The sequence below is a fragment of the Petromyzon marinus genome, chromosome 12 (assembly GCF_048934315.1).
Source record: "Petromyzon marinus isolate PM22_M1 ecotype Great Lakes invasive population chromosome 12, UKy_Petmar_22M1.pri1.0, whole genome shotgun sequence".
In the NCBI taxonomy this organism is placed as follows: Eukaryota; Metazoa; Chordata; class Hyperoartia; order Petromyzontiformes; family Petromyzontidae; genus Petromyzon; species Petromyzon marinus.
The window spans coordinates 7,848,313-7,874,262 of NC_133678.1; the positions used below are offsets into that span (position 1 = coordinate 7,848,313).

Genomic DNA, 25,950 nt, shown 5'->3' on the forward strand with positions numbered 1-25,950 from the left:
GCATAGTATCATTATATAGCGCGGCTCATTTGTGAATGTACGCACCCCAATAAATCTGTGCACCTAACTGCACCACGGCACGCGCTTTATGGTTACTATCACTGACATATTGACAATATTTTCCCCATCTTTCAGTTGTACATATATATATTTTATCCTAAGTTCCACCCAGCACTAAATATGTGTTGTTCTAGTCAGAAAAAGAGGACGCTAATTATGTTGACCTCACCCACATCGATTTTGTTTTACTGTAATGAAAATAATTGGTGGGAGGTTTCATATTATGTTCAAGGTATTAAAAACAAAAAAGTGGGGAAAAAAACAGAGCGACCTTTCATGTACGGCTACTGGAAACTATCGAGCCTGAAAGGGATGAGTGATTTCACTGCAATGGTTGGAGCATGCCTTTAGTGCTTTGGCGTGTGCTAATTTTCCTATAGCGATTGGTATAATTGTAAACAAATAGTGTCTTAGAAAATGGAGCCATGAGCATTAGCAAATTAAGGTTCCCCAAGCGTTATAGTCCCAAGCCTGACCTCCAATGCCAGGATATGCTTTTTGAATTCAGGCCAAAGTGTGTGCATGTGCGTTTGAGTACGTGCCTGCGCGTGTATGCGAGTGTGTGCGCGCACAGAGCCCGTGTGTGTTTTTTTTCTAATGCTTACATTCCTTTAAAAGCATCTGATCTCATTGCTGACCCTTTTCGCTGGGCCACTGAGCTGTGTGGAGAGCCCGCCAGTGGCACAGGCCTGGATCTTAAATCACTGACACGGCGCTCCCACCCACGAGTGTCATATACCGGAACATTAACAAGGCGAGGGAGGACTCTGCTAATTCATTCACCTGCTGCCCTCTGAAATTGGATTCTGTCGCTTTGTCTCGCACGGCTGGAGTTCGTTATACGTATTGTCGTGCCCGCTTTGCCCCGCTTGCGAAGCTTTGTGGAGAGCGCTTTCGCCAATCCCCGACGGCCCAAATCCTGTAGCTGCTCGTGGATTAAACACCAGACAGAACGATTGGTGCGGTCATATGGCTTCGTCAGTGCCCATTACTCAATACAAAGCCCTTTGACTGGTGTGTTGCAGTAAAACACACGAAAACAATAAAGTCAAAGTGATTTCCTTGTTAAAATGAACATTGAGGCATTGCCCATTTTCTATTAACAGTCCTGAGACAGCTGTAGAAATTCCACATGCCAATGGCGTGGATCAGTTTGTCCATAGGTTAACCGCTGTTGATTTCCCTGCAAAGTTTTATCTATTTTATCAACACAAGATGAATGATGGGCTAAGTCAATGCCCAACCAACTTTGCCAATGGGCCACTCGGCTGGATTAGGAATTACGCAACACAATTATCAATAAAACTGCCTTATAATTACAAGGTATATAAAAGGTGACATTTTGGCCAATAACCCTTCTTCACATGCCGTAGATGGGCCAGAGAAGTAATCAGAAGACAGATCAGATGATTTTCACTGTCGTAATCCTCATTTCCACTCCCCTTTTTGTTTGAAAAAGTGGCGTGTATTGAAATAAATGTGGAAACGTATTTTGGAAAGATAAATGCATCAAAAAATTGTATCCTAATTCAGGACCATGAAAAACGCATAAATCCTTTATTTACTGTCAATTGAACATATTTGGTCAAAATAAGCTACTCGTGACAAATTCCATCAAATTACAAAATGTTATAAATTGAATTGCTACTCTAAAATAATCACGTAAATCAGAGTACACTATTCCAGCAGTTGCAATAAAAACAAAACATTTTGGAAATATTGCTAAATTACTCAACTTATTCAAATACCAAGGAGGCAATTTTGACTGGGGAAAAAAGTAGCCAAAGGCAGAGCCCTGCAATTACAGGCTCACGCCACCGTTGGCAGAAGGACACTCGCTAAAGCGAGGTCGAGAGAGCTCCTCTATGAAGGGTATTTGATCTACTGTTCCATGCTGACCAGACATTTTGGAAGAGGTGGGAGTGCCCACAATTTACTCCACAGCAGGTGACCTGCTGATTGACTTGCCCGACTGTGGCGTTGCCCATTTATACTGCTGCTGGCTGGGCATAGGCAGGAGAATTTAAGAAACTTGACCACTGCTGCAACCTCTCAGCCAGCGGATCAAATCGAATCGGCAACCTCCTGATTGCGAGACCACTGTGCTAAATTTTGCAGCACAGCGGCATCCATGACATTGTTGCATTTTTACAAAATGTCCCCTTACCTTAATGCGAGCAGCTGAACCAGGGACCCTGAGTATTCCTTCAGCATTCAGACTTGTCTCTTCCAAGTGGCACAAAAGCTGTGCAATATAATCACAATAATAAAATATTACTCATGTTGCCAGAAGAACAAGAACGTTACTATGAACTTTGTTCGTAAAACATAAATTACACTGTTAAAAGCGCCACTTGTATAAATGTAAAACTACACAAAGACAAAGATAAACTACACACACACACAGCGAGACATGCACTCTTAGTCAGGGGGGTGGCGGAGGGGAGGGCTGTGTTTAAAATTTCCAGATGGCGGACACCCGCGGAGCCTACAGACATTGACAAAAAAAAACGTAGACTTGAGGAGCACGGAGGGGTGGGTGATGGGGAAAGGGAGTGGGTAAGGGGGACTCTTGTACTACCACCACTTTACCTCACTCTTTTGTATTGCATTTCACACAATGGGCCTCGTGCGACGATAAAAGCGCCTCAAGCACAAGTATGTTACACCCGTGACCTGCCCTTATGAATAAATACTATGCTCGGGGTTTTTGTTTTGCTGTTGCACGCACATTACAGGATTGGTTCCTATAGGAATTGAGGAATTTTAAATTCCACTACGGTTACATAGCACGCCTGCAGGTTCGGTGAGGTATTTTGTTTCTATGACTTATGGGATAATTAAAAAGAATGTCTGAATTGAGGCGATGGCCATCCAGTTTTGTTTTAGTTTGGCACCGCAAAGAGCACACCGTTGACAAATGTTTTGCTTTTATTGAGCGAGTTATCATCGATAATGCTTAGCGATTTTAAAACACGACTAGATTCCAACCAGCTACTTAAAGGAAACAAGTGGATAAGCCACGCACAAAAAAAAAACATCATCCCAATCCAAACTTACAAGATCTGCCAAATGCGCCGTAATGAGCTCATGACTAGTCTTATTAATGATGTACAGGATGTTGGGTTAGTGTGGGAGTTTCCATGATCCTGGCGAGACTCTCCCTGTGTTCTAGGTATTTATTTTCCACCTTTCCTTCCCTATTCACATGTGATTTATATTTCCCCTCATCAGCTGAATGTCAGAAGTGGGGTGCACCGGACTGGTAGCAGTGGTAGGAGTGGGTGCAATTCGCTCATTGTTTGAAACGAAACAAATTATTTGGTGATACCGCGTTGGCATTGGTGCGCACAAATAACAAACAAACAAAAAAACCACTCAACACGTCCGTCAACGACAATGCCTTAGAAGGAAAAATATGTAATTGGTGCAATTTTTTTGGCAATGGCTCCTCTTCTGAGCACATCAGAATCTGTATTTATGATGTCCAGTAGTCACAGATGTTCAGGAGCATAGAGCGGCCAGAGATGGAGAAGAGTTGAGAATAATTACATGTTTTCAACGTTTCCAGAAAAAGTGTTTTTTTTTTATTGGCAATATGAATAATAACATATTTGTATCATTTTAAAGAGCTAGGCTGCTGACCTTGTGGAGAAAGATGGGTACTCTGGTGCCGGGGAACTTCCTCTGGTCCTGCTCCAGAACCACGGGAAGGGAAACTCCAAAGAGACCGTTTTCTGGAAGGAAAAAGATGGCAAAAAAACCCGTCACATTTGCACACGAGGCGGTACACTCCGTCTTGTTTTGTGGAATCACTGTTGGGCCCCAAATAAAACGAATTTAATTACCACAATCAACCATATTGTGTGCCATTCGGTATTCCCAGTTTGGTCTTATTAAGTTGATCGCTGCCAACAGCAAGTCGACAGGGCATATTGGTTTCATGTAAATTGTATTTATTTGAACAAATTGTCACACGCCAAATTTAATAAAAATGTTTATGGCACAGTATGCTTTTCGTGTTGTCAGCTGCCAAGATGAATACAATTAAGTTTGAAGGCAATCTTTACCCCTTCAAATGTAGACACATTCCCTCTTCACAGTTTCCACAATTCAGTATTTACTTTGACCAGGCTTTCTATCCAGATAATTTGTTCATGTTTACCCTGTGCCCATCTGACCTTTAACCTTTGTCCTGATGGCCTTGGATCGCTTGAGGTCAATGGTGAGCGCATCGAGGAGGGCCGTGAGCTCGATGAGAGCCAGGAAGCGAATCTTTTTCATATCCTGAGCCGAGAGGTCATCCAGCCGCGTCGTTCCGAGGCACGGATGCTGAGAGCACGGCACTCCTGCCTGACTCCCCAACCGCCCCCCCCCCCACACAACAACAGAAAAATTGACGGTTCCACAGACTCAAACATGGCACAGCTAGCCAGAAAAAGTGGGCTGTACCACTTGAAACAGGAAGCAGGCTGTGAACTACACAAAACTGGATTCTTCACAAAAGTGATAGTAAAGTTTGTATGCAGAGGTGAGCTTCCAAATTCATAATGACTGCAAGCTGTAGCTGGCACGCATCCCACATTACCATGATTAGATTCTAGCCACCAAAGCTCTTCCGAATTCATATTTTTTTGGGATCTGCCGCTTAAAGTGTTTTTTTTTGTCAGTGTAATTGAAGACGCATGCTGGTGCGTGAGTGAGACAGAGAGCAGTACATCGGAAGTCTGCGAGCCAGTGTTATTTGCCACGCAATGCTGAAATGCGTTGTTCTGTGAGACATGGAACGGAATTTTAACCGCAACCCCCTGCAGCCTTCAAAGCCGGTGCCATATGTTTCACTGATGTGAGATTAATAGTGTCACCTACACATCCACATCTCTTTCATTAGAACCTTCATTACTCAATCCCCAAACACGAGTGATACATGTGAATGAAAAAAAAGATAGTTTGAAATTATTGCAATTAAATAATGTTTTACGTAAATGCTTTAAATGTCAGAATGTAATTTTGTAATAGTTTTTTTTTATTTCTATGTTTTCAACAATGCAGTAATATGTACACAAATAAAAGGATACAAATTACAAAACAATAACACAACAAGAGGCAAGTTACAATGGACACAGCGCGCATCTGACTCGTCAAGAGGTCGAACAACCGAATCTACAATGGCAAATGTTTGCGGTGTCCTTGTTTCGTGTAAAGTACTGAGTGTTGCAGGCCACTTACGGATATGGCGTTTTCCTCTTCTGCGATGGTTGATGACTGACAGCAGCTGGCGGCCTGGTCAGAATACGGCACATCTGATTGAAGGTCAGCGACCTCGGCTGCTTCCTGAGCCGACAGAGTGCATGGCTCCGAGGAGAGGGCACCATCTGGGACGGGTCATTAGAGAACATCTCTGTAGGCTCAAGCCGATCTACAGCGTTGTTGTATAATTCAAATCCGACACCATGTCCGTAAATGTTGAGAAACCCCATCGCAACAGGAAAATCCGTGCAGGCTGGAAACAATTTGCTTGAGTGCGAGTCATTAGCATGCACTCTAACAATAACCAGGTCATATAAGAGATAAAGGGGCAGCCCTGCAATTACTTCCTCACACCACTGCTGGCAGGTCATCTTATAGAATGATTCCTCTAGACGATATTTGGCCTACTCTTCTTTGTTGGCAAATTCCCCGTAATTCCCGTACCCACTAACCTCCCTCCCCATACCCAAACCTTATTCACCATACCACGTTTAGCTACCCTCATTGTACCACCCATAGGCCTTGTAAAGCGCCTTGGATAAAGGCGCTTTATGAACATAAGATAAGATCTTGGCAGAGGTGGGAGTACTCACAATTTACCCCACCACAAACGGCCTGCCAATTGGCTAAATAATATAAATCCTGCTCATATACATTACACGTAATGGAATAAAATCCCTTTGTCAATCCGCTGCTGGATGAAGGCCTCTCAATGTCATGTCAGTCATGGGTGTACTTTGACCATACTTCACTGCGAGGGTCAGTGTGGGTCGGTGGAGGATGGGCCCAGGACTTGTCCAAGGTATCACCTTACACTGATGTTAGGGGTGGCCGGAAATTGACCTCAATTTGCTAGGTTTCATCGTACAGTTCACTAACCAATGCACCAGTGCTTCCTCAAGTATCCTAACTAGGCTGTATTAAATCCTTTAAGTAATCTGAAGTTAAGAGTCTAGTCAGAGTGATTTCCTGCTCAAATGAAAATTGAGGCAGTGCTCATCTTCTATTTATATCCCTGAGCCATTGGTGGCAATTTCACAAATCTATGGCAGGGCCGGGTCTATCCATTGGACAACAACTGTTGACTTGCCCACAAAGTGGTACCAATTGTATCAACCCCGGGAGCGGATGATGGGATGAGTCAACCCCTCAACGAAAATTTTAATTCACAACCGTCTGAGCGTGAGGCGTTAGCAACTGCTGCTGAGCCACCTAAACATAGTAGATGAGCTGTGTCCCAATGCTCATTTGAGCAAGAAATCAACAATTTGCTTTACTTGATATATACTGTATTTCGAATGTGATTGTAGGACCGCATCGCGGGAGAGTCAATAACATCAGTGAGTAGAGTTGTGAGTAGAGTTGCAAGACCTACTTCAATGTTCAAAGAACCCTTCTCTGTATTTTAAATGCTACCCGAACAGCCTTCTGGGTGAAGTCATAATTTACATTTCGTGTAGATTACTCATCTGTCTGAGTGATAGCTGCCCCTACACAAATATTGACATGTGCGGTATGATTAGAGCCACAAAGGCTGTTAAAAAGGTCATAGAACAAAGCCATTAGTTGGTTGACCTTAGACCTTCGAGCCAAAGATATGTTTGTGTGAGGATTCATGGAGTTAACCGATTTTTAGATTACACCAACAGCTGTATGCAACCGTTTGTATCACATTGTCAAGACAACCGACTAACTACTCCGTTTTCACTATAACTAACCTTTCCTTTCCAGGGATTGAATGTTTACTAATTAACCAAAAGAAATTACCCATAGAAAACTCCACTGAATTATTCGTAAGCTCCAATACTTTTTCTACCCAAATGGAATCAATGGTGCAATTTGTTAAACACAGAGGAACTTAAATTTTGACTTAAAACTTTCGTGACTGCAGGAATTCATATTCTTGGTTCTTTCGGTAAAGTCACGTAGATAGAAAATAAAATAAAAATAATTAAATGAAATAAAATAAAAAATATAAATACATTGAAAATAATGAAAGCAAAAAACCCAGGACGTTTCGATCGCAACACAAGCGGTCTTCATCAGGTGGAGAGAAAAGAGGGGGCAAGCCTCCAAATGCAACTGCTTATAAGGGCTTTCAAAGTGAGCAAAGCTGTTTGGCGTGCTTTTATTATTTTCAATTTATCAAAAACAAAAATTTTATTCTTTTAATTTTATATCTAAGCGACTTTACCAAAAGAACCAAGAATACAGAGGAACTTTACGTCAAAACGTACTTTCTTCTCACTTGCCATTTTTGGTAGCTTGCAACCTGGAGATATGTATATATAATAATTGCCTTCTGTTGAAATAGTGTAATGTTGTGGAGTTACTTTTTTTCTCTGTGGTCTTGCTGTCTGCTGGAGGAGTACTGTTTGCCGATGGTTGCTCTGTTGACTGATTGCCCTCGGGTGGCCGAGAAGTTCCATTGTCAAGGCCCTGCTGTTGGGGATCACGCAGGGAGAATGGTCATCGCGGGAAGGTCATGCGAGTTTAGAGGAAGTGTTGCGTGACATAGCACACTTGAAATGACCTGCAAATGACTCAGGGCAATGGTCGCCACATACTGGCAGACTCGTTTTCAGGCCAGGTTCTGGGCCACCTTGCGCCCACACGGACAATGTTTTAGACAAATGTTTTGGACGAGGTGTGATGCTCTCTGAGACGCCCCGGTGTAGAGGACACTACGGTATATGAAAAGCAAATAATTTTCATTGTCCATGAGAATGTTTTCAACAGCAATGTTCTATACACTGTAAGTACTGTATGTGAGCAGAGGATGACGATGTCATTGTTTAAAAAGGCTCAATGGGTCTCAAGACTCTTTCGAAAAAGCATTCTGCCTCGGGATGTTTGGCCAATACATATTTTCGGCGAGTACATTGGCAGTGCTGCAGTGCACCTAACAATGCACTTACTGGAGGTGCAAGCCAATGAAAGGCAGCTTGAGAGTTGTGTGCGATGCCTGTGAGATACACAAGCCTAAGCTGCTGCCAATCCACGTGCCGATAGATGGCTTTAAAGTATTACATTCATAAAAACGTGCAATACGTATCATAATTGGGTGTTTACTCCTCATGCAAATTATAAACCAATGCTACATTTAGGATAATGGCATGAACAAAACAAACTGTAGAATCAAGGTAGAGAGCAACAAAGGAACAACACAAAATAAGCCGGTGAAAACGATACTGTAATCTAGTTCTGAATCCTATCGCGACAATTCATCGAATCACTGTGAGGGGGAGTCGATAAATCACGACGCGCCTACAGATGCCACCGAAGCAAGCAAGCTCCACTGCTCGCTCACTGGCGGTCAGTCGCATCTCTGTCACCACGGTTACCAACTTCACACCATGGTTACTAACGCCTCTCCTCGTATTCCTCCACCCACGCGGAGGAACTCAATCTGCCAAACTGACTGCGTTCAAGCACCACAGTTTGGCTGAAACCACCTACCTCCTTTTCCACTTATTTTCTCACACTGCTCAACTTGGTAAATAACCCTCCCAAGTTCTCACAGCCTTCCCCGATTAGAACAACACATTTAACCCACACCTATCAACGCCTTTCAATAGCGCCGCTTTCCGCCGGACGCTTTGGGCAGCCACTGCTACAAATGAACCGGCCGTGGTGGTGGTGGTGGTGGGCCACCTCACCTCGGCACAAGCGCTCGCCGGGAAGACGTCTCGCACGTCGCGTGCCGAGGGCCGGTGCCGTCGCCGCCGCACGGTCTGCGTGTACGTGTCGAGGCGGCGCGCCACGGCCGCCGCCTGTGCCCGTGTGAGCGTGGAGAAGAGCGTGCGCCCGTCCGCGTCGCCGCCCTCGCTCGCGCACGGCGCTGGCGAGGGCGGCGACGGCGTGGACTGGCCGCTCGTTCGGCAGCTCGGGGCCGGGCTGCCCGACACTTCGGAGACCAGGACGGCGAGACCCGCGGCGTGGAGCCACTCGGCTTCCAGCTCGCCCTCTGCAGTGGGGGTGGGAGGGCGCGCAAAGCGGCGTTAGTCGAGTGAGCCCCGTTTGGTTTGAGTCACGGTCATGGGCCTAGTCCAAGTCGATGGCGAGCCGTACGATTTGACTCGAGTCTTCGGTCTGTGGATGTCATTTGGTCGCTGAAGCAGTCGAACAAATAGTCTGTTCTTAGTTGTCAATCGTTGTCCCGTAGTTGCAATTTGTGATCGACGACAATGTCGATTATTTTAGACGCACACGTATATGCATTGTCCCATAAAAACACATCTTAGTCCATTTCTTTTACATCCGCACAACAGATGTCTTTCCTCATAATTAATGATACAATTGTAATTTTAAAAAGATCCATAATAATAAAAACACTTTCAATTGGTTCTTATAATCATGAACAGCAGCATAACCAACCTTCTGGTGTCCTCACTATGACAATGGCCTCCTGGTTCTGACACCCCTCAATGTGTTCCACCTCCCTCCAGAAGTCCTCCATGGTAGAATCCTCGGAGTTTGACCCACGGGTGACCCTGGTTGCTCGTGCCTGACTGGCCGACCGGGCCATTTTAGGGGAGGAGGAGGAGGACGAGGAGGAAGAGACGGCTGGTGGGTGGCCTGCCTCATTTGTCCTGCTGGAAGATCTAGGGGAAGCCTCGGTTGGGGTAGGAGGTGTGTCCGGCAGGGAGGGTGATGTTTGCAGAGATCCCAGAGAGTTCTTCCGTGAAGAATCCTCTGGTGGTCTAACATCTGCCTTGCTCTTCTTCCTGGGTGAGTAGCACAATTGCAGTGTTAATGTAGCCAGCCTCTTTTAGATTTGTCACTGTCTTAGTCTCATTGACAGCAAACTGTGGACTGTTAGCTAGTTCTAAGTCTGTGGATCTCCTTTAGTCACTCTGCGTCAAGTTGAATAAAGCAGCCAAAAGTTTAGCACACGTTGTGCTATTAAATCTTGTGTGAGAGGTGCACAATTCACTCTCCCACAGTATATTCAGGTCAGCTGATTAGGGAAATCAGTAATTATTTTATATGAACCTTCATTAAGACTATAGTGGTTAAATTAATCTCAGCCATCATCAATTATGCGTTGGTGATTGGTAGGCAGTTGTCGCCAATGTCACGCTTGATCATTTTCTTCCACTCATAAATATTGTAAAATAAAGTACAATTCATTGCTGAATATTTTTTCGTCGGTCTTGGTAATTAACACGGCTCCCTATTGCAAAACTCTCTTATTGTCTCAATGTATTGTCTCATGAAATAAAGGCAACTAAGCACTGCCATTTTTTTAGTTTTATCAACTAATTTCATCCAGATGTGTCTGGGTGAGGATTTGTAACGAACAAAAAAACACAAAAGGCGAGTTATTTATTAGTTTACATTACATCTTAACAAAATACACAGCTCCAAACAGCCAGCACCATGAGCACTCCCTTTTGAAAAAAAATTATGTTTGTGTTGGCGTTTTCAAAAGCAGATACCTGAGTCAAATGTGAGTAACGCTCAAATTCTAAAAAGACGGTTCAAAAGGACGATTAACATAGTTTTTTTTTTTTAAAAAGGGCAACTCGTGGATGTGGAATGCACGGCCGTATAAAATCATAATTACCACTGCTTTTACTTTGACGTCAGTTGGTCTTTGTAACAAGCCATTTAGCGGCGCGGCCATCAAGCATGATCTAATGGAAGAACGCACCGTTATGATGGAGGAACTGCAGACAATTATTTACGATTGTGTGAACATTCCTCCGTCGGTTGCACTCTCGAGGCAAAGTGCATCGTGAAGACACGCAGACAAATCTGAGACGTATCCAGACACCCCTTAACGTTGATACCCGACACAGTTGGGAGTTCGACTATATGGCAACGGGCTAATTAGAAACAGGCCAACTCAACTACATTGGACCTCTTTTTGTGCAGCATTACATTCCTGCTTTGTCATTGCAATATTTTTTTAAATGATATATATTGCAATGAAGCATTGCAAAATTCGTATTTACAATGCAAGTGCATTTGTTCATTACATTATTTAGTGGTTTCAATATTGCATAATTAGGATGTTTGGTGAATGATGCAGTGATTGTTGCAATGCACCGTGAGCTGGGCAACTTGAATTTAGATCCCCAACCATAGCTGTGACATCGGTGTTGAGTGACATCTGAACCAGTCATGGGGTACCTCCTTCACAACTCCACACCGAGCTGTGGAACTCTGCCGAAGGCTGTCAGGTGTAGCCCAGTTGAATTGAAACTTCGAAGTGACACCTAAAATAATTCCTATTCAAACTTAGACCCTTCTCACCCATCCCCCGCAATTGCCATCGATGTAAACCACTTCGAGATATCGTGATAAAGCCAACATTTTTATTGTTATTATAACTGACCCATATTTGTTTTTTTGTGAAAAAGACCGCATTGTTATTGTATGCCAAACATTATTCTCATTAACCCTTTACCACGCTGCTGAACTGACAAACAAATATGGATCGTTGCATTGGCTACAAAAAAACCTATGTTATAGGTCCATTATAATTTCTTATTGAAACAATGCCTCCAATGCAGTCTATCTCAAAGCACCTTGATTGGCGTGGTGTAGAGAGGCCTTCACCCAGCAGGGGATCGACAAGGGGCTGTACGATTAGCACGGTTGCCTACGTACAGTGCAAAAGAAGTTCAACATACATTCACATGCTGTACTGTATTTCGAATGTGACCTACTTTACATATTATGTAAATACTGGAGTGTGGAATGGGCGGCACAGTGGTTGTTATCACACTGCGCTATGAACCTAATCATGTGACAAAACTGCTCAACGGAGCTGGCGAGGAATCATCCCCGGTGAGGAGCTCGCGTCTGGCTCCAATTCCAAATGGCTCACATGGTGGAGCCTAAACAGACTGAGAGTGGGTTTCGGCAGATGCAACTCTCTCGTGAAATCATGGGGCTTTCTGTGCAACCAAACAATGTGGTTGTCAGGAGACTCAAACCGTGGATCATCTCCTGAGATTACCTGCAGCACCACAATGCACTCCTCAAGATTTGGTAATGCCAACACCATAAGCGGTGGTCTGTGCAGAATATTGAGAAAAGACCAGAAAGGTTGGACAGGAGACACGACGATGAAGAAGAATATTCTTTGGGTCTTTCGATAAAGTCACGTAGATAGAAAACAAAATGAGAAAAATATCACGACGTTTCAATCGCAACGCCGTGATATTTTTTTTTACTTTTTCTATCTACGTGACTTTACCGAAAGACCCAAAGAGTATGAATTCCTGCAGTCACGAAAGCTTTCAGTCAAGATGACGAAGAAGCTATAAGCCCAGCGAACACGATTTCTAGCCAGAGCTCTAACATCATTGGGCAAGTTATATTTTAAACGGTCCTGTGCACCAACTCGTACTTGCTCAGCACGGCGAAGTGTCGTCAAACAATCCGGCATGGCCAGCACAGCAGGAAGGGCTTTTATCCAACCGTCAATTGACAAAAGGCAGTGAAATTATGTAGCTCATTTTTAAGCAGTTTATAGGGATTAAATTTATGCTTAATGATTAATTTTAACTTTTACGCCATTGGCTGTTTTGTTAAAGCATGCCTAGCAAACAGAGTTGTTGCTTGAACTTAAAATGCAGTATCCGTACAAACAAATATGCAACATTCATTGCAAAGCATCGATTACACATTATGCAGGCACTGGTGGCAGATATTGCTGAGCAAATGGGGAGGGAGCAGAGGCTCAGTGGTTAGTGCAATGCGCTGTAAGCCCGACAACATGAGCTTGATTCTTGGAGCGTTATATTATAACTGGTTACCAATACTGCCCATGTCACCGATCCAAACTGACCAGCATGCCCAAATATGCCCCCCTCGGTTATGCGGCATAGATGGCTGCATCTAGTATTGAATTGAATTGGCCACCAAGGAATATTAATTATTTTAATTGAATTTCCTGCCTATACTTCCACCATGCTTTGAAATACTGTACCCGCAGTAAAACTCAATGTAATAATACAGGATTGGTGGCAACATCCATTCGATTGTACTCCACGGGATACGTTTGGACAAATGAATGGTGCGCTTTGTGAATGTTTATATATCCTCAAGTGGTAATCTAGCAATGTCCTAAGACAGTGCAGTGATCAAAAGCTTACCCTTCACTCTAGCATTCTATTGCACGTTTGGACGTGAAGTTCTCCTCACTATGTGAACAAACCACACGAGGAAATGAACAAAAGTCGCCCCTACCGCTTTGCTTCGGGTGGGATTTAATGTATCCAATGTGGGGCATGAGAATCCACCCATGTGCCCCATTTTTATGGCAATAGAGTTCAAAAGCCCTAACCTTTGCTTTACATGGCTGTGAGCTTTACAGAACCTCGGCAGTTTGACATCAATGGCATGATGCATGCTTTAGTCTCGGCTAGGATTTCCAGCTTTAGCACATAAAGTGAAGCAATAAACTTAGTATGGCTTGCTTGCAGCCCACCATCCCCCCCCCCCCCAAAAGCTCCCCTCCCCCCCGGCCCCCCTACCCAATTTGTGGTGCTTTCTCACAGCGAAGCAGCCTCTTTGTGGGTCACTGTGCACTCTCCCCTGCATGTTTTTCTGCTTAGCTCTGTGCGGTACAAATCAGGGTGTAATTATTATTTTGTTCTTACTTTCACGAAAAGGGTCGACCATTTTTTTTATTTGCTGGTGAGCCTGAATGAGGACAAAGCAAAGTAGTCTTTTTCAGAATTTTGAGTTTACCTGCTGAGAATTTAATTGCAAAGTCGGATGCTCGCAGCTTTGTGCAATGTATTATTACTGCATGGGTCACATGCATTGGTTATTAAAATACACTCTTGTTTTAGCTTTTTTGAAAAATGGTAGACAAAACTGTGAAATCATAAGATCTGGGATCTTACTTAGGAATGGCTTGGAACAATTAAGCAAACCTGTTCGCCAATCTTTCGTGCACGTAGCTAATTGAAGATGGAGTGCTGGATAGGCTACTAATGGTCGTTGTGTTTATAGAGGAAGTTATTTGGGTTTCAAATGCAACATTATCATGCCGCTGACCAAGCAATTTCCTTTTAGAAATCCGTCCCAAGTAATGTCTCCCTTTTTCACCCAAAGTTGCCCACAGGTCCTATCCTTTACGTCCCACTGCCACTGGTATTCGAACACAGCTCAGCTGTCGATCCTGCCAAACGTGCTCATTTTACACGTTTTTATATTTAACTCTGTCTGTTGTCGCTTCCCAATGTCGTATCGACTGCAAACTTGGTATACGTATGTCATACTGATGCCAATACTATATTCTATCATTAAAAATAAATATTTTTAAACAATCTTTTTTATATATTATGTTTCGGCTTGGGTCTAATTGTCCACGCTCAACTAACGTTGGCTGTAAATCACCACGGTGCCCTTACGTTGTGGCAAGCTTCGGGGCCACTTCCTGGAGTCGTGGAGTTCTGCCATTACTCGTACGGTACATTTCATTAAAGCGTGTTTTTTTAAAAGTATTTTTAATATATTACTTATTTCTACTGCACTATCAAGAGGGCATCAGTTTGAACACATTGCTGCAGGCAATATGGATTGTGAGCTATCAATGCTGGCACCCCTGTAATGTGTAGTCATTATCAGGATGCTCATTACTCTACCGTACATATTTTAGGCTGTCACTATATAATATGAACACTTTGAAAACCCGCAGGCAGTAACCAATAATCTGCCAAGAATTCTCTCGAAAAACATAACTCGCACTTTGTGCACTGGAACCTCGGCTCAGAGCCGTTTGAGTGAAATTCCGTACACTGTATTGATGCTACGTTCAGTCATGAGAAGTCTTAAGCTACCACTTTAGGAGCTTTATTGGTCAGATATTTGATGAGTGGCACTTCTAAATATATCTTTGTGAACGTGATAATCTTGTCGGGTGGTGGATGGTTTTCGACAAGAATGTTGGCATAAAATCGCAGTACCACGTGGCCTAACCCAAAAATAAATGTGGATCATAGTAGTGGCTGTAAAAAAAAAACTACGGTTTTAAGTTAGAAAATCATAAAGTATGCATTCCCTAGCCATGTGGTTAGCAATGCTATACACGATGAATTGAGCGTTTTCTCCACCACAGTTCATGCTCACGGTAACCAGGCAACACTAATTCGTTTGTTTATGTTAATTGCAAGAAAAAGGGGGGGGGGGGGAAATCAAATTTCTTTTTTTATAAACAGCTCCGTGTATACAGAAATTCACATTTTGCCCTGTTTGGTTGGGACAGTGGCCCGCGCTCAACTGGGACAATAAGATTAATGGGCTCTCCCCACGCGCCAACGTTATATTGAATACCAACGCAATAGTTATGGATATTTGAAAGCCCCGGCTAATGGCGAGATGTGTAATGAGGACCGCGTGGCTCGCTGAGAGGCACAACGTGGAGGCCTCTGGACACAATGGGGGGAGGTGGTGGTGGTGGCTGAAACAGACGTTCCGTATTGACAGGGCACAGTGGTAAGCGGTACAGAAAGAGCAAAGGACGTGCCGGGGGACGCGGACATGGGCCCAGTTTGACTTAAGAAGCAGTGGCCGGGGTGTGTGTGTGTGGGGGGGATAACAATAGCGCTCTGTCTGACTGTGAATCTGTTAACGCCTCTTGGAAATAAGCAAGAAAACGTCTGCCTGTGCCAAACTCACGAATTCAACTGTGTCCACAGCGGCTGAGAAGTCCAGCTTTATACTTCAATCCCAGCGGATGGTTGGGCGAGAATTCTAGACGTTCCGTCAAAACGTAAAAGTATATTCCAGGTCAGAATTGTATAAGCAGCGTATTTTCTTAAGGGCATACCCCTATGGCCTTTTTAGAGTTTATGTTGGTTAAAACATAGTGATGGCTTCTTGGCAGACATGGACAGAATCCAAAGAGAAGGAAAAACAAAACGCCAAGTGATGAAACTGTTTGGATTTGTACAATGACAGCCAGCCTATTCGAAAGAACAATATACTTTCAGTCGAGCAATCTTACAATTTTATTTTCACAAATCAAGCGTGCCCACAAGTCATTGTATTATATTGCGGTGGTGAGTGTTTTTCATCATCTCAAATTGCCATTGCTTATTACGTTTGCACTGTAAACCATTTGTACAAATATGTACACAATTAGCAAAACATTTTTTTTAAACGCCCACTAAAACAACTGCACTACACAGCTTGTTTAAAGGGCACTTTTGAAACCGTGGAATGCTGCTGTCAAAAATAACGGTGAAGTATGGCTTTAATACAAAAAAATATCCCTATGATCGACACGGCTAGGAGGACGCCGCCGTCATCCAGCAGTGGTTTGTTTGACAAAGGGCTGTAAATTACTTTACGATTATTAATCACACCTAACGCCGCAAGCAATGAACGCAACTGAGTATCTCTGCCCGGGGATGTTGCTGGGATCGTTTAATTCCGAGTGAATTACAGCAGCAGCCACAAGCTCCGACATCTGCTGCAAAAGCCCCAATACAGCAGCCAGCGGTAACAGTCGCAGCCTCGCTAAAGTAATGTTGACCAGTCTGACCGTCGAGACCTGTAATTAAACCTGTTTTTGCTTTGTCTATTTTTTTGTATACGGATCTGGGCTACCGTTCCCCCCCTCCCCATATCCACTCACTCCTGCTTAGTCGTGCCCACTGAATGCTCTTAACTAATTAATGTCGGCAAACTGGACGCTCGACGTGCGTGCCCAGCCAGACTTGAGAATTCTGCACTGTACACCATCGGATTTATTTTTTTGCGTGGCCTCTTTAGCTCCAGTCTTCTATAGCACACATGAAACACGTAGGCAACGTGTGTGTGTGCGCGCGCGTTTTTTTTCAAAGACGGTATATGTGCAAGCGGGATTCGTAAGGTGTACGTACATACGCCACCAAATTGCCACAAAATGTCCCATTGGTCAGCAGCCGGGCAGAGTTGAGGCTGATTATTTACTGGTTCGTATTCACCGTAATCGGATGAATGACCCGCTAGGTTTTGTTGTTGTTGTTGTATACGTGGGGGCTGTGAGGTGGCCAGGAGATGCCCACGGTAAAAGTGTCACGACGGCCCTTAAAATTGTCGGGCTTTCTCCAGGTACTCACATAACCAATCATTAACAGAATTTACCAAACATCTCCCCCCGATAATGAGTCGTGAGACTCAAGGAGAAGCTAAACAATCATCATTATCATTCCGGCGTTATTAAAAGAGCAGAAAACTGTCTGCGACGTACACACAACGTAACGCAAGTTGCCTCTTGAGAAGTGTGCCTGGTTTCTTTGGTAAACCGTACGCGTTTCTTGTGCTTCGCTTTTGTCTACATGCCACGCGTTCTCTACTGTGCTGCAAAACGTCGCAGCAGCAGCAACAGCTGCTGCTGCGACTCGTTACAACACTGGTGAGTTATCTCACTGTTTGTGTGTCAAAGCTGGAAAACTCGACCCAAGCAAAAAAGCCACGTGCTGTGTCATAGATGTCACATTGCCCCTGCTCTGTCAGGCTTATTGCCGTCTAAGCCGATTAAAGGCTGTTCGAGCTTTGTTTGTCGTGATAGAGATCAGGTGGAAAGATAGTGGACTTTTTCTGCATACAAAATGTAATGTTTGTAGATAATGCCTCCAAAGTAATGGAATCATACGGTTTTTGGTTTTTTTTTTACTTATTCAGTTTTCAATTCCTTCATTCATGTGCCTTCGTATATATTTTTTTAGGCAATACATTTGTTTAGGAATAAGTTTATAAATTGTTGAGCACGCTCGAAAGAAAACTTTCCGTATTGTTTTAAATGTGTATGGGGCACTGTGCGGGTGTTTATGATGACAATTTACTCTGGAATTATACTTTTGTAAGCAGTGTTTGTCTAAGTGTACGATTGCAGAAGCACAAACACAATTCTGATGTAGACCAGATTTTAAAGCGTAGGTCAACATAAGGATGAACAGAGTGTGAAATTAACTCAATTGTTAGTTATCCCACGCACGTAATGAAGAGCCGATGGGGGCATTTTTAGGCCTTTCACAGTTTACGACGAGCAATTCTTTCCTTTTTCTTTGCCACTTTTATTGAGCTCTTGTTTGAAAGTCCGCTGGGGTTTTCTCAATATACAAATAAAAAAAGACCATCAAAACAATATAGAACTTATAGATATATATACTGTACATGCAGCTCTCAGTGGCAGAGTGAGCGGCTCATTTTCACATTGCTCTGAATTAAAATCTTGGTTGGGAGGTTGACTCAGCTTGTCACCCAACCTTCTGAGATAAATCAAATGAGATGCAATTTGTGGTAATTCCCATGCATATACTTGCTCCCTCCCTATAGGAATGTGGAATTTCCACCTCTGGCTCTGGGCTGTAAACAGGAGGTGAACGCCGGCTCAATGCTCATTTGAGCAGGAAATCATCTTGATTTTTTGCGAGTTAAAATAAAATGAATTGCACAAAATAATGAAGGTGCAGTGTTTGCCACGTAAACGATGTTTTAACATGCGTCCCTTGGTTACATTGCATACCAATGTCCTGTACTCAATACGAATGGTACTGGGACAATGCATCTCAACTCCACATGGGTACGGCATGTTATATTCCGCTAAACAACCGAATGAACACAGTTAATATGAATGCATCTTGAGGCAGTAGAAAAGTCACTTTCAGCTCAATCCTGTGTCAAAAAGTTACGACTAACATTTAGTCGATCGCCATCGTTTTGCGTCTCATTTTATAAACACTCGGTGGAAGCGTGGATGCAGATTTTTTGACCGAATTTGAATTGTTACCAGACAATAAGCCATTGTTTTCGTCAAATATGTGTTCAATAATTTAATTTATTTTTGCCAATACGTGGGAGGGCAGCTATTTTTTTTTAGTTTTTATTTTAAAGGAACCGACCGTCTGCTAATGCATGAAACCTGGCCCGCATCCCACACTCGTCCATATGTTCCATGTTACAACCCTAACAAGTAAGCCACACAAAGACACCACGCTGAATCGACCATTAAAAACAGAAAACACACACACATAGACGCGCACACAAGCGCACATTTACGGCCACATTAGCAACCACAGAATCAGAATATGTATTTAGACTGGAGGAATCCGATGAGCTATGAAGCTCTTTTTTCACAGATGTCCAGTAGGGGCGGGTCACAACGTTACAAACAACAAACAATTTAAAAAAACGATAGGTGTGGAAAGTATAGGAAAGGTAAACAAATTGATACCTGGCTTTTAAATGTCAGTTACACTCAAAATGTGACCGTTTGCTGACACTTGGAGGAAGGGGGCGGCGGCGGCGGCGGGGGACAAAACGAGCGAACCAACAAAAAAGTCAGAATGAAATAAAGTTACAAACCTGTACAGACGAACAGGCATTCTTGCACTGGGAAGTAACACGGTCCGGCCGTTGTTGTCGCTCGCTGTAACGCCGTCCCCTTCTTGTTCGCAAGGACACAGAGAGAGAGAGAGGGAGAGACCGACTACGAGAGCGCTTCCACAGGATGCACCATTTCCAGCAGTGCCTCGCACGGGCAGGACAGAAGAGAGCGGTCGAGAGAGAGAGAGAAGGCCCCACCGGGCCAGCAGCATCCACCACCCTGGGGGAGAGAGCCAAGGGACACCCCCCCTCCTCCCCTCCTTCCGTAATCTCTCAGAAGTGGACTCCTCTTGGACAATTCCCCACCGCTCCCTGCGCGTCGCCCGCTCGCCACCCTCAGCCGACGGTGCCGAGCTGCTCTTTGAGAGCGAACGGGGAAGCCCAATGTTGCACCGCAGGCGATGCAACAGAGAGCCTCGTGCAGGGAACGGAGGGGGGGGGGGAAACGCCAATCAGGGGGCTCTGTGTGTGTGTGTGGGGTTGGAGAGAGAGGGGGGTGGGTAAGGAAGAGGGAGGGAATGTAAAGCGAAGGGGGGTTGGGCTGTGGAACTCTGGTGGTGGTGGTGGGAATGGTGGTGCTGGTGCTGGTGGTGGGAGTGGTGGTGCTGGTGGGAGTGGTGGTGGTGGGAATGGTGGTGCTGGTGCTGGTGGTGGGAGTGGTGGTGCTGGTGGGAGTGGTGGTGGGAGTGGTGGTGCTGGTGGTGGGAGTGGTGGTGCTGGTGGTGGGAGTGGTGGTGCTGGTGGTGGGAGTGGTGGTGCTGGTGGGAGTGGTGGTGCTGGTGGTGGGAGTGGTGGTGCTGGTGGTGGGAGTGGTGGTGCTGGTGGTGGGAGTGGTGGTGCTGGTGCTGGTGGGAGTGGTGGTGCTGGTGGTGGTGGGAGTGGTGATGCTGGTGGTGGTGGGAGTGGTGCTGGTGGGAGTGGTGCTGGTGGGAGTGGTGGTGGTGGGAGTGGTGGTGCTGGTGGTGGGAGTGGTGGTGCTGGTGGTGGGAGTGGTGGTGCTGGTGCTGGTGGGAGTGGTGGTGCTGGTGGGAGTGGTGGTGCTGGTGGTGGGAGTGGTGGTTGGAAGAAGTTGGCTGCCGGCAGTTGTTGCGATTTTGGGGAAGCAAAGTTGGCATTGAAGGAAACAACGCAAGGAATGGATGGGGGCGGGGGGCGGGGAGTCCACGTATCGGGAATGAACGCGAGCAAAATTAAACAGGGATCTGCTCTATACTCTTTGGTTCTATTCGGTAAAGTCACGTAGGTAAAAAATAAAACAACAAAAAATCACGACGTTTCGGCCACAACACAAGCGGCCTTCATCAGGTGAAGGGATCAGGCTGTCTCGAGGAGAGCGCTGAAGGCCGCTTGTGTTGTGGCCGAAACGTCGTGATTTTTGTTGTTTTATTTTTTTACCTACGTGACTTTACCGAATAGAACCAAAGAGTATGGATCCTTGCATTCACGAAATATTTAAATCTAGAAGGGATCTGCTCTCTTAACTGCTTTCCTGTGCTTTGGTACCACACGCCAGACTACCAGCCATGGCTATTGTGAATTGTAATTCGTGTTGCTTTTTTGGAACTGATGTCTGCCTTAGCGGTGCTTTGCAGACGATGTACAAGTGAGAGAGAAAAAAAAACATGATAAAGACGAAACAGGGTTTCACACTGACTCAGGACTGTAGTCAGTTTTGGGTGGCCACGACTCTGACATTTTTAGTATTTGTTTTGGTCAATTTGAAATTTTCGGACAAGTCAATTGTTTTCGTTTTTGTTCTGTACAGTTGCTGTTTATCGTTCCTCGACATGTGTAAAGCTTTCTGTAGTATATTATTTCTGAGTTCACTGTAATACAGGATGTCGGTTACAGTGGTAGTAAAAGTTTTGCACCAATGAGCCATTTTGTTATTTCGCTCAAAAGTAAAAACTAAACGTTACCAATACGGGCAGTGGAATAATAAAGGAACAGACTCATCGCTTGCACCTCTGCAAGGTTGCCCGTGCATTTAAAGACAAATAAACAAGACCCCTGGCTCTCCCACCCAGCCCCTGCCTCTCGTCCATCAGACTCCTCCTCGGCCCACCCCATCTCACTCTGTCCAGGCCTCCTCCATCCATCTCAGGCTCCCTCCCCCCACCTCTACAACAACCCCCCCCACCACCACCCACCTCCCTCGCTCTCTTGGGTAACGTTTCCCCTGCCCCATATTGTTTCTCTTAGGAGCCCTCAAAGCTCGGCATGACCTCATTCCCGAGGCCTTTTTTGCCTCACGCAAAATGACATCACTTGACCAAAACCGTCCCCTTCTGCCAGTTACCCTCCACTGTCTGCCCTCTGGCCACTTGGTCACGCAAGCAAAGAAGTCTAGGTTTGCTTTAGGGTAGTCACATGAGAGAGAGAGAGAGCCCAAGGTTTTCTTTCACTTTTTTCTTTATAAACCCATCTGTCTGCGTTTTTTTCACCCGTGCTAATGAACTGGCCGTTTGTGAAATGTTTTCGTGTGCTATGTGCTGCGTAGCAAAAAAACTAAAACGAGGGGGTTTAAACCATGATTATTACAGTACTTTCAATGTAAAATGGTTGCAGTTGTATGTATAAATGTGCACGCATAGGTGTAGGATGTGTTGTTTTAGAAGCGTTCTTGTTTAATGTGCTTCTTGCATTATTTATTAAACGTGGAGGAGAGCAAGGAAAACAACAGCAATGTAGTCGTGAACATCATCTATAATCTTTACATGTTCATACTGAGTAACAATTTTGAAAAAATAACAAGTTTAGCAAGAACTTATGCTCGAAACAAATACACGTGCATTCTGACGCCAGCCTTATGCCATTATTTTCATGTTTATTTTTAGACAAAAGACATCTGTAGGGGCACTGCATAATTTATTCAATGAACCAGTATCCTGGATACTCTGACGAGAGACCTCTTCCCAGTGAGTTTTAAAAATTACCACAGCCCTCTGAGGAATTCTGAGGTTAAAAAGGTTGCATGTTTGCTTTGCTGCAACATTTGACCTTCAATGGCCACTGCCCAGAATGACCAAAAAAGGTTTGCGTGAATGTCTAATCCATCACGCGTAACAATGAATATTATATTTATATTACCTTTACATTTAAATTGTATATATTACCTTTAAGCGAAGATACAGCAACTGGCAAGGTTTGCCGCGATGTATATAAGGGTGGTGCGAGTGCACTACTTTAGGAACGGCTCTGTGGTTTCGGCACAAGTGTGTGACGGGGTCATAAGCCAGAACCTTCGAGGGTTCAAGTCCCATTGCAGACCAGGGGCAAAGAATAAACAATCATACGCACGGCCGGCGAGCGCCCTGCCGGGCAGCTGAGATAGACGAGGTGCAGTCGCGATAAACATTCCCGCAGGATTTGGGGTGTGCACTTTTATTTGGTCGAGTACAAATTGCTCTCCTTTGAAGATGCCGCCTTATTTACTTTAGATATATATGATGAAAAGAAAACATCTTATGGGAAGGCCAGCTTTTAATTCAGAGCAACTAGACGTATTAACTTCAAATTTCACCAGACGGCCCTCGTGCAATTCTGGCTTGTAGTCTTTGAAACCACAGACTCAACACAGAAACGCTGCCTGAAAGTTAGACCTAAAATAGCAGTTGTGTAATTAAGATGGGGAGTTCTAACTTTGGGCAACATTCCAACGAACAAAATAAACTGTTGACTGCCTGTATTGTGCTGTTGGCACAATACATAGACATTTTGTAGCCAACGAAAGATAATTCATATATTGAAAACAATTACTTGTTGTGTGGTATTGACAATATTTATTTTGTCTAAATTAAGTTCATACATTTATATTTGCCCATAAGTCGTGTATACATATCTCCCTTATTTCCACAAAACCCTCATTCATAATTAAGGTTTTTGGGGTAGATCGAGTAAGGATAAATGTGTCGTAACCCTCCACCAACCGACACAACTAATTAGTAAGGGATTTGTCACGTAAACAAAACGGGCGATTAATGGATGTAATTACCAGCGAAACGTCGCAATGAAATTGTAAATGTTGTGGATTTACTCTCCAACACACCGGTGGGCTGAAATAGTAACTATTTGGCGTTTTGTTTATGTGACAAATCCCTTACTAATTGGCTATGTCGGGTGTTGGAGGGTTACGACACATCATTTATACTTACGCGATCTAACACAAAAACCTTTATTAGGAATGATATTGGTCGCGAAAGCCTACGTGTTAAAAAAAAGTCCCCACTCGTTTCACCAACCAACACTGGTGAGGTATGATCAAACAATGACCTACACAGTGCAGGGAGGCTTTCATCCTGCAGTGGATTAATAAAGTGCCATATGTTTTTATTATTCCAGCCAAATAGCATCGAGCCAAGTGGCTCAGCGGTAGAGCCAGCAGCTCACAATTAGACCAAACAAAAACATCATTCCACCATGGTCGATAACACTAGTACCATTTTGTGGAGAAGTCCTGAGCCAGTGATGTATTATCATTATCATCACTGGCTCAGGGCTCGCAGCGGATGAGCTCTGCCTCACTGCTAATTTGAGCAAGAAATCAGTTTGACATTTAAAATATATAATGTTACATTCTCAAACGGTTGGCTTTAAACTCTGTACGTTCATTTTAAATGTATCTGGCAACCCACACGTCTTTTGGACGTTACCATCTGTCTCTCCCTCCTGCCAGCCAGCCAGCGAGAATAAACTTTTTTTTCTAATAATAGTATGAAAGGCTGCGACATGTCAAAACTACAATGCGGAATGCTTCCCTCTCTCTCATAAATACTCTTCTAAAAACATTGCTATTCATTGCTATAAGTGCATCAGTTCCTCATGAGTGAATGTGGATTGTGCTTTACTAAGTGTGATGTATACTTAACTGTGCACAAAGCCTTATGTTGACCAAGTATTTAATGTTGAAGACCCGTTTTGTGTCATATTACTGCAATTCACTTTAACAAATAGTTAAGCTAAGAGTTGCATATGTTATACAAGCGGTAATAAATTACTTTCCAGATAATTTTTAACCAGAATACAGTAGAACCTCGGAGATCGAACTCACCAGAACTCGAACAAATCGGTGTTCGAACGATACTTCCGAACATTTTTTTGCCCCGGAAACCGAGCGAAATTCGGAGGTCGAACGGGGCAATCGCGACTTGAAAGAACCTGTACACGGCTGAGACGCGTGTGGCCAGCGTGCACGACGCTTGCCCAGACAAAGGTTTTACCGCGTGAGATGCTCAGTTAACGCGTAGCTCTCACCCAGTCAGAAAGAGCTCAAGTGACTCACAGTCAGTGGCAGGAAAGAGGCACAAAAGAGAAAGAACCCCAGGAGGGCAGTTATCCGACGTTATTATGGAAGGGGACTCCCCTTCCAAACAATAACACCACCACCACCTCCTCCTCCTCCTCACCACCTTACACTCAAGCCATCAACTCTCCTTACTACAGGTAAAGTGAAGTTAAATGTTCATTTAATTAATTTATTTATTGTTTATATTTTTTTTGTGTGATTTTATGCATGTAACTACTGTAAACTTCGTGTAAAAATGCTTTATAATGAGAGATTTGTGTCTGGAACCAATTAATGTCATTTACATTCATTCTTATGGGGAAAATTAATTCGGTGTTCGAACAAATCGGTGTTCGAATGGCCTTCTGGAACGAATTAAGTTCGATCTCCGGGGTACCACTGTATTGCATTTTCAATTAAATGTAAATATATCTCTTTTTTTAAAACCAACAATGAAACAGTGTCCTGGGGAGAAAGACATCGGGCCACGGGAATGTTTTAAACAGCACTTCCCATAACCTTCCATCTGACTGCATGCCCCAATTGAACACTTGTATTATTTTTGAGACTGCGCTGGCATCACGTATGGCCATGATACATAACAGAAAGTACAAACAACACCAAGGCAGATATGCCAAATAAAAAGGTGACCGTTCATTTATTTACAGCAATTGGATTCGATGTTTGTAAACTACACAGCAGCGTCACCTATCAAATGAATTATCCAGACAAACATCATCAATCATTTAATCCAAAATGTATAACGCGCCATATTCATCCAAAAGCTGAGATGTTTTTTTAATATATAAAATGGATAAGAAAAAGGTAATCTGGGACTTTGCTGTGGGCACTGCCTTGACACGTGGCAATGAAGCTTTAGAGTCTTGAAGATCAGAGGAGGTAGACTGTACAGGTACATCCATACCATCGGATACAGTGACAGAAGATTTTTTTTTTTTTTAAATGCGTTCCCCTGAAACAATCCTCGTGAGTGGACGTTTGGTGAAACAACCCCA

The 25,950-nt window shown here is 44.0% G+C and overlaps 1 protein-coding gene across 10 annotated transcripts in view; it reads right to left on the reverse strand.

Annotated features, from left to right (window-relative positions):
- Window positions 1-20,143, reverse strand: part of LOC116941605 (rho GTPase-activating protein 18-like) — a 43,076-nt gene extending 22,933 nt beyond the window's left edge. The window contains exons 1-10 of one of the 10 annotated variants that reach the window (XM_076066594.1): window positions 19,630-20,136; window positions 15,955-16,029; window positions 11,847-11,920; window positions 9,688-10,037; window positions 8,970-9,277; window positions 7,644-7,752; window positions 5,290-5,435; window positions 4,242-4,413; window positions 3,706-3,797; window positions 2,228-2,305 (exon numbers count right to left, since the gene is read on the reverse strand). In XM_076066594.1, the coding sequence (XP_075922709.1) occupies window positions 2,228-2,305; window positions 3,706-3,797; window positions 4,242-4,413; window positions 5,290-5,435; window positions 7,644-7,752; window positions 8,970-9,277; window positions 9,688-9,838 (1,056 nt within the window). In that variant the 5' untranslated portion in view covers window positions 9,839-10,037; window positions 11,847-11,920; window positions 15,955-16,029; window positions 19,630-20,136. Of the gene's footprint in view, window positions 1-2,227; window positions 2,306-3,705; window positions 3,798-4,241; window positions 4,414-5,289; window positions 5,436-7,643; window positions 7,753-8,969; window positions 9,278-9,687; window positions 10,950-11,846; window positions 11,921-15,954; window positions 16,030-19,629 lie in introns of all 10 variants that reach the window. The other 9 variants (XM_076066595.1, XM_076066593.1, XM_076066596.1 and 6 more) reach the window with 9 other exon arrangements.
- Window positions 20,144-25,950: the final 5,807 nt, after the last annotated feature.